The sequence below is a fragment of the Rhincodon typus genome, chromosome 17 (assembly GCF_021869965.1).
Source record: "Rhincodon typus isolate 14 chromosome 17, sRhiTyp1.1, whole genome shotgun sequence".
Classification (NCBI taxonomy): domain Eukaryota; kingdom Metazoa; phylum Chordata; class Chondrichthyes; order Orectolobiformes; family Rhincodontidae; genus Rhincodon; species Rhincodon typus.
Window position 1 is genome coordinate 33,437,787 of NC_063348.1, and position 9,266 is coordinate 33,447,052.

Below are 9,266 nucleotides of genomic sequence, written 5' to 3' on the forward strand. Positions count from 1 at the left end.
TGTATAACTGATTAACTTTTATTGGCCGTCATCAATTAACTATGTGTACAGGCATGAGTTACAAAATATTATGTACAATTACAACACATAATCAGGAAGGCTAATGGGATGCCAGCCTTTATTATGAGACGAATTTAACATAAAAGTAAGGACATTACACGTCAGTTACACAAGGCATTAAACCATAGGACATAGGAGCAGAAATTAGACCATTCAGCCCATCGAGTCTGCTCTGCCATTCAATCATGGCTGATGAGTTTCTCAACCCCATTCTCCCGCCTTCTCCCCCATAACTTTTGATCCCCTTGACAATCAAGAACAAATATCTCAAATATTGTGTGCACTTTTGGTCTTCTCATTTAAGGGAGGATCCAAATATGTTAGAGGCAGTTCAGACGAGGTTTACTGGATTGGTCACAAACAAAAACAGAAATTGCCGGAAAAGCTCAGGAGGTCTGGAAACTTGTGTGGAGAGAGATCAGAGTTAACGTTTCGGATCCAGTGACCTTTCCTCAGAACCTTCTTTCAGTTTTTACTAGATTGCTACCCAGAATGAGCAAGTCGTCTTTTGAGGAAAGTTTGACAAACTGGACATGTTTCACAAAAGGGACAACACGCTCGCTGAGTGGGTAGCACTGCTGCCTCACAGCGCCAGGGACCCGGGTTCAATTCCAGCCTCAGTAACTGGCTGTGTGGAGTTTGTACGTTCTCCCCGTGTGTGTGTGGGTTTCTGCCAGCTGCCCTGGTTTCATCCCACCATCCAAAGATATGCAGGTTAGGTGGTTTGGCTATGCTAAGTTGCCCATAGTGTCCAGGAATGTGCAGTCTTGGTGGATTAGCCTTGCGAGGATAGTGTGAGGGAGTGGGACTGGGTGGGATGCTCTTCAAAGGGTCTGAATGGGCTCTTTCTGTGCTGTTAGGAGTTTACAGTCCAATTTTACATTAAACTCATTGGTACAAATTTGCTTAAACCTTCACAGAGTGAACCTGGCCTTCCTGTCCTGACCCCTGGAGACCCAGAAGCCCTACATATCACAGAGTGTGAACATCACGGTGGCATTCCATATCACGTCAGTGTTATCGATTTCATGGTGAGAGTCCAGCCACAACTCAGCTGCTCTGTCATTCAGTCAGTAAAGAGCTGAGTGCCAAACTTTAGAAAGATGTGGAGATGTTAGCTGGGAGTGCAGGGTGGTGAATATTGTATTTGTGGTTCACTAGAATCATAAATAGAACACGAGGTAGATGGAGGACAAACTTGAATTGGGAATAATTATTGTGCATCCTCTCAGCTCCACAGTCAGTCCTAGATTCCACTCTAGCTCCCACCTCTGGGTCACCTGACCCACTCTTTTAAAGGGGCGACACACACCCAATGAGATACGTAACAGTGGGAGAGAGACTTTTACATTCAGAACTGCTGAGTTGGATTGGACAGGACTGCTAAAGGATAACTCAGTGATAGACCAGGGGGAGGCACTAAAAAGTGAGATCCTTAGGGCCCAAAGCAGACATGTTCCCTCCAAAAATAAGAATGGTACTCCCAAACCTAAACCCGCATGGTTGAGTGGAAAAATACAGGGGAAGATTAAATAGAAAAAGAAAGCTTATGATTGACACAAAAAACTCAACACTGCAGATACCTTAGAGGAGTAGAGAAAGTACAGGGATCAAGTAAAGAAAGAAGTAAGGAAATCACAGAGAGGGCATGAAAAATATTAGCAAGCAAGATAGAGTAAAACTCAAAGATGTTTTGCCAATATGTAAACAGTTAAAGGAAAGTTTAGGAACAGGTAGGACCTATCAGAGATGAAGAAGGCAACTTGTTTGAAGATGCAGAGGAAAATGTAAGAATTTTAAATGAATTTTTGGTCTCCGTATTCATAAAGAAAAGGAATAATGTGAATATAGTGATCCAAATGGAGCAGTGTGAAATATTGGACAAAATAATCATAATGAGAGAGGAAGTGTTAGAGGAACTGGAATCCTTGAAAGCGGATAAGTCACCAAGACTGGATGGATTGTTCCCTAAGACATTGAAGGAGGACAGGGAGGAAATAGCAGATGCTCTGAAGATTATTTTCCAATCTTCACTCGACACAGGTGAGGTGCCAGAGGACAGGATGAATGCAAATGTGGTTCCATTGTTTATAAAGGGTACAAAGGAAATGCCAAGCATTTGTAAGCCAGTTAGCCTACTTCAGTGGTAGGCAACTTATTGGAATCAGTCCTGAGAGATTAGATAAACTGTCACTTAGAAAGGCAAGAATTAGTCAGGATAGTCAGCATGGCTTTGTTGAGGGAACATCATGCGTCTCCAGTGAATTCCTAATTAAATATGAACATAAGTGACGTTACTGAATAGACATGACTAGAATTCACACATCATTGTCCAAGGAGGCTAATGCCTGAAGACTGTGGAGTTTCCTGACTGCCTGTTTCACACTGAAACAAAGGTAAGATAAAGCCTCAATGGTTACTGTCAACTTCCCTTTGTATCACAATGGTGACCAAATCCAAATTAGATCTCAGAAATGTTAAACTACAACACAGAATGTGGAATCAATATGGACAAATCTTATTTGAAAAGTTGTGAGCAGCCAGATGGTAAGACATGTACATTCCATTTAAAAAATCAGCTAAGAGCTATTCCAGGCAGATTCATCAGTTGTCACCCATACTGAGAATCTAATTCTGAAATGAGCTGCAGGTTATCAGCAGCCGAAGTATTTAAATATCCAAAGTATCCAAAGATCACCTCAGAACCTACTTCCCGGATATTTCAGCACAAGAAATCTCATGACCTGCTGTAAATCCTTTTCCTTTATAAAACCCTTACTTCTGAAACATGTGATAGGATGTGTTAAGATGATGCCTGAAAGGGGTGACGCTATACAACACTTCTCGTTGTATTTTGTAACAACATACACATGACACTAAATAAATCAAACAAAGAATGTATGTGTGATAGGAACAGTGTGTGATAGAACCTGAGTCTGAAAGGACCCATATGAGACAGAGTCTGTGTGTGACTGGGTCGGTGTGTGACTGGGACGGTGTGTGATGGGTCTGTGTGTGGCGGGGTCTGTGTGTGATGGGTCTGTGTATGTGACTGGGTCTGTGTATGTGACTGGAATTGTGTGTGTGACTGGGTCTATGTATGTGATGGGGTCTGTGTGTGTGAGAGGATCTGTGTATGTGATGGTCCGTGTATGTATCTGGGTTTGTGTGTGTGACGGGGTCTGTGTGTGTTACAGGATCTATGTATGTGATTGGATCTATGTATGTGACTGGGTGTGTGTGTGACTGGGCCTCTGTGTGACTTGGTCTGTGTGTGAGTGGGTTTGTGTATAACTTGGTCTGTGTGTGATTGGATCTGTGTGTGACTGGATCTGTGTATGACAGGGTCTGTGTGTGACTGGGTCTGTGTGTGACTTGATCTATGTGTGATGGAGTCTGTGTATGTGACTGGGTCTGTGTATGTGACTGGATCTATGTATGTGACTGGGTCTGTGTATAACTTGGTCTGTGTGTGACTGGGTCTGTGTGTGACTGGGCCTGTGTGTGACTGGGTCTGTATGTGTGAGTGGGTCTGTGTATAACTTGGTCTGTGTGTCACTGGGTCTGTATGTGTGACTGGGTCTGTGTATAAATTGGTCTGTGTGTGCCTGGGTCTGTGTGTGACTGGGCCTGTGTATAACTTGGTCTGTGTGTGACTGGGCCTGTATGTGACTGGGTCTGTATGTGTGACTGGGTCTGTGTATAACTTGGTCTGTGTGTGAGTGGGTTTGTGTATAACTTGGTCTGTGTGTGATTGGATCTGTGTGTGACTGGATCTGTGTGACTGGGTCTGTGTGTGACTTGATCTATGTGTGATGGAGTCTGTGTGTGAAAGGACCTGCAATGTGTCTTCGTCATCTTGAGACACGACCCGAATGTGAGGGGAACAGTCTGTGACGGGGCCACATATGATGAAGCTACATGTGACAAGCCAAACATGTGACAGGGTCTTCATGTGATGCAGTGTGTGTGTGACAGGGCCAGCCTGTGAGAGGATCCTGATGTGAGATGGTTTGAATGTGACAGGCTGAGTTTGATAGGGATTCATATGTGACCAAGCCCTATGTGAGACAAAGACCAAAGGTGACAGAATAGAATAGAATTATCCTTTATTGTCATGTGTACTCGAATGACTGAAGTGAAAAGTTTGTAATGTCGCCTCTCGGAACCATCTTAGGTACAGGGTACCTAGGTACAGATACTTCAAATGTTGGTACAGAATTGAAATAGTTAAAAAGGAGACTTGTATGGGAATACAGAGTTTAAATAGTCCAGAATGAGAATAAAAAGTGTCTTTAAAGGACTCAAGTTATAATACTTTTGTCAATGAGTGCATGCCTGCTGGGCTTCAGAACACGAGAGCACGCTGCCTCCATGTGCTGGCCTCTGTCCAGGACTCACCTCCGGGATTGGTTCCTGTCACCACCACCCCCCTCCACCCCCAACCCCTGGCCACTGGCCGGCCTGGGCTCACTCTGCTGCCCGCTCCGGGCTCCAGCTGTGACTCGGCTCCCCTCTTGGCCTGCGCTCACTCTGCTCCCCGCTCCGGGCTCCGGCTGTGGACTCACTTCCAGGACTCAGCCCACTTGCAACAGACATTAACTGTGACCAATCAGTAATAATCCTGTTGAGTTTGAATTGATGTTTAACAACACTTTATCCTTCAGATAAAGTGCAGAATTATTGTTCTGTGTTTTAATCAATCCTTTTTCCTAACGTTGTTTAGAACTCAGTTGCAAAGGATCTTGGAGTCGACTTGATCCCAACCAATCGCACAATCGATCCCTGAGCACTTGGTTCTAGAAGTTGCATGGATGAATCAGCAAGGAGTGGCTTCAGGACTTACTAACGACGTACAATCCTCAGGATTATACAGTTTGCATTTTAGCTCATTGTTTAATGTTGCAATTTCAATTAGGTGGAGATATAGTTTCAACACATTTAAGCCAAGGATTAAGGTGTTTCTTATGCTAAAACATTCTTCCTCAGCAGAACATTAGGAAGTGACAAGGTTCCCACTTGCCCCTTGAGGGAACGTGTGGATGAGCTGAGTGATGTTCAGCAATAAGGTGCCCACTAACCTGAGCCCACACTTGATTGGTTTAAGGCTGGGACATGAATTGATGGGTCAGCAAATCTTTGGGGCTTAATAGGTATTTCAATGCTGTTGCAATATGAATCATTTTAAAGGAGGTATTTTATTCTGGGATTTGGGTTTGAAATTAAAGCTTCTACATTTTGCTTCCAGTTTCATCTGTCCTTACTTCACAAAAGGTTGATTGCCAGCTTTACCTGAGTGGGTAGCATTCTCACCACAGGGTCAAAGATATCATTGGTTTCAAGCCTCAACCCACAGTATTCAGCATGTACTCCAGACTGATAGTAGTATTTGCTAGAGGGAAGGTTACACTCTTGGAGAGTCAGTACTGAGTCAGTGCTGCATTTTCAGAAGAGCAACACTAAGGGATTGCTTTATTATTAGAGAGGCATGATGAGGAGAAAACTATTGGAGAGGATGTACTGAGGGGATGCTGCATTATCATCAGAGGGACAGAACTGAGAAGAGTGTTGCTCTATTGTAGGGTACATAGTAAGAGAGCACTGCATTGTAAGACAGGCAGTACTGAGGGAGCACTACACTCTGGGAGAGACACAGCTGAGAGAGTTTCTCTGTTGGAGGGGGTATTGGGGCAGCACTGCACAATCACGGAAATACTGAGAGAGTGCTGCACCATCACAGTGATAGTGCAGGTTGTGTTGCAGGTTAGTGGCGGAATACTGAGGGCCAATACTGAGGGAGTGCTACATTATCAGGATAAGTACTGAAGGAGTGCTGCAGTGTAGGAGGCGTATTACTGAAGGAATGCAGCACAGTTGGAGGGACAGTAACAAAGAAGTGCTGCATTGTGAAATTGGCAGTTACAGAGGTTGTGCTCCAATGTCGGATGGAAGTACTGAAGGGATACTGTATTGTTGAAGGAGTCACACTGAAGAAACAGTACATAGAGTGTCAATATCGAGAAAGCTGTGAACTGTTGGAATGATGTCAGATGAAGTATATAAATAAATCCTTGCTTATCCTCTTAGAAAGAAATAAATATGGAGTATTGGAAATGGGCAGAGGGGTTTTCCATACTTCCCTGGTAGACTTCCACGAATGTATGTAAAATATAAGTTTGTTTTTCATATTGCTCTTCTGGGATCTTGCTGTGCACACATACTGCCAAGTTTCTCACAATGCAATAATTATTCTTGTGAAATTACATCCTTAGCTGGCAAACACTGTTGAAATATGGGAATGGCTAATGAAGGGATTTTAAATCCCAATAATGAGGATTAATTCTTAGCATGGGTGTATGTTCATTGGTGTTTAATCCCAGTGAGGGATTTTAATCCCAGTAAAAGGGTTATTCCCAATGAGCTGGATTTTCAGTGAGTAGGAATTAATTCCCAGTCAGGAAGTTAATAAGTAGATGTGTGATTCACAAAGATCATGGTCATTTACAGTGAGAGTGGTTTGTTCCCAGTGAGAGTCATTTATTCCCAGTGAGGGTGGTCATTTCCACTCAATGTAATTTATTCCCAATGAGGCTGGTTTATTCCCACTGAGTGTGGTTCATTCCCATTGAGGGTGATAATTTCCAGTGAGAATAGTTTATTTCCAGTGATGGAGACTTATTCCTCGTGAGGCAGTAATCCCTAGTGAGGGAGATGCCTGTGAAGGGTCGGATTATTTTCAGTGAGATAGAGTCATACAGTCATAGAGCTGTACAGCACGGAAACAGACCCTTCGGTTCAACTTGTCCATGCCAACCAGATATTCTAAATTAATGTATTCCCATTTGCCAGCATTTGGCCCATATCCCTTTAAACCCTTTCTATTCATATAACCATCCCAATGCCTTTTAAATGTTGTAATTGTACCAGCCTCCACCACATCCTGTCTGGCAGCTCATTCCATACACACACCACCCTCTGTGTGAAAATGTTGCCCCTTAGGTCCCTTTTAAATCTTTCCCCTCTCACCTTAAACCCAGGCCCTCTAGTTTTGGACATCCCCACCCCAGGGAAAAGACCTTGGCTATTCACCCTACCTCTGCCACTCATGGTTTTATAAACCTCTATAAGCTCAGCCCCCAGCCTCCAACACTCCAGGGGTAATAGCACCAGCCTATTCAGCCTCTCCCTATAGCTCAAACCCTCCAACCCTGGCAACATCCTCATAAATCTTTTGTGAACCTTTTCAAGTTTCACAAAATCCTTCCTATAGCAGGGAGACCAAAATTGCATGCAGTATTCCAATAGTGGCTTAATCAATGTCCTGTACAGCCGCAACATGACCTTCCAACTCCTACACTCAATGCACTGACCAATAAAGGCAAGCATACCAAACACTTTCTTTACTATATTGTCTACCTGCAACTCAATTTTCAAGGAACTGTGAACCTGCACTCCAAGGTCTCTTTGTTCAGCAACACTGCCCAGGACCTTACCATTAAGTATATAACTCCTACCCTGATTTGCCTTTCCAAAATGCAGCACCTCATATTTATCTAAATTAAACTCCATCTGCCACTCCTCGGCCCATTAGCCCATCTGCTCAAGATCCTGTTGTACTGTGATGTAACCTTCGTCTTTGTCCACTACACCTCCACTTTTGGTGTCATCTGCAAACTTACTAACTATACCTCCTATGTTCACATCCAAATCATTTATACGAATGACAAAAAGCAGTGGACCCAGCACCGATCCCTGTGGCACACCGCTGGTCACAGGCTCCAGTCTGAAAAGCAACCCTCCACCACCACCCTCTATCTTCCACCTTCGAGCCAGTTCTGTATCCAAGTGGCAGGTTCTTGCTGTATTCCATGTGACTTAGCCAGTTGCTAGCCAGTCTACTATATTGAATGCCTTACTGAGGTCCATATAGATCACATCGACTGCACTGCCCTCATCAATCCTCTTCATCACTTCTTCAAAAACTCAATCAAGTTAGACATGATTTCCCAAGCACAAAAGCCATGTTGACTATCCCTATTCAGTCCTTGACTTTCCAAATATACGTAAATCCTGTCACTCAGGATTCCCTCCAACAACTTGCCCACCACCAATGTCAGGCTCACCAGTCTATAGTTCCTTGGCCTTTCCTTACCACCTTTTTTAAAATAAGGGCACCACATTAGCCAACTTCCAGTCTTCCAGCATCTCACCTGTGGCTATTGCTGATACAAATATCTCAGCAAGGGGCCCAGCAATCACTTCCCTAGCTTCCCACAGAGTTCTACGGTACACCTGAGCAGGTCCCAGGGATTTATCCACCTTAATGTGGTTTAAGATGTCCAGCACCTCTTCCTCTGTAATATGGACATTTTTCAAGACTTCGCTATTTATTTCCCCAAGTTACTTAGCTTCCATCTTCTTCTCTACTGATGCAAAATACTCGTTTAGTATCTCCCCCAGCTCCTGCAGTTCCACACACAGGTGGCCTTGCTAATCTTTAAGAGGGCCCTATCCTTTCCCTAGTTACCCTTTTGTCCTTAATGTATTTGTAGAATCTCTTTGGATTCTCCTTAACCCTTGTGTATTCCCAGTTTGGGAGTCCTCCTGCATGCTTTTATTTCTCCAGTTAATGTGGTATTCCCAATTACCAAGTTATAGGTGGACTTTGTTCCCAATAAGGATGATTATGTTTTCTCCAGCAGGAAAAAGTTTATTCCCATTGAGGGGGTTTATCCCCACTGACCGGGTCTATTCCCAGTAATTGCGTTTGATTATTCTCAGGTCAGGGTTATTCCGAGTAAAGCGGCTATTTTGATGAGTGGTGTTGCCTCTCAGCGGGTTTTGTCAGTCCTGTGCTGTTCTTGCTGTCTCCACTTGTGCCGTGTCGGTGCAAATCGGATTCGCTTCTAAAGGACGTCCAGTCCAGCAGACAGATCCGACAGCCTCGCCACAAGACCTGTGCCGTTCGTGAGAGACATGCAGGGACTGAGCCAGCCCCTGACCCGGGGGCTCCGCTTTCTGATCGCCGGCAACCGGCTGCAGCTCGTTCCCAGGGCGAGAATCGTGTCCAAACCCGCGAAGAAGGAACTGACAGCGGCGGTTAGTCACTGCAAACTTTCCCGGGATCCGGAGAGTTGGGGAGGAAGGTGACAGTGGGGAGTTGTGAAGGACAGTGAGTGAGGGGGTCAGTGAGTGAGGGACAGTGA

General features: G+C 44.3%; 2 protein-coding genes across 2 annotated transcripts in view; both read left to right on the top strand.

Moving 5' to 3' along the window:
- Positions 1–5,302, top strand: part of LOC109923581 (uncharacterized oxidoreductase YjmC-like) — a 43,498-nt gene extending 38,196 nt beyond the window's left edge. The window contains exons 10-11 of the mRNA XM_048606879.1: positions 981–1,091; positions 4,787–5,302. Of these exons, the coding sequence (XP_048462836.1) occupies positions 981–1,091; positions 4,787–4,849 (174 nt within the window). The 3' untranslated portion in view covers positions 4,850–5,302. The remainder of the gene's footprint in view (positions 1–980; positions 1,092–4,786) is intronic.
- Positions 5,303–8,741: 3,439 nt separating this feature from the next.
- The window catches only part of LOC109923582 (cytochrome c oxidase subunit 8B, mitochondrial), a 6,075-nt gene continuing 5,550 nt past the window's right edge, over positions 8,742–9,266 (top strand). Inside the window, exon 1 of the mRNA XM_020523623.2 lies at positions 8,742–9,159. Coding sequence (XP_020379212.1) covers positions 9,037–9,159 — 123 coding nt within the window. The 5' untranslated portion in view covers positions 8,742–9,036. The remainder of the gene's footprint in view (positions 9,160–9,266) is intronic.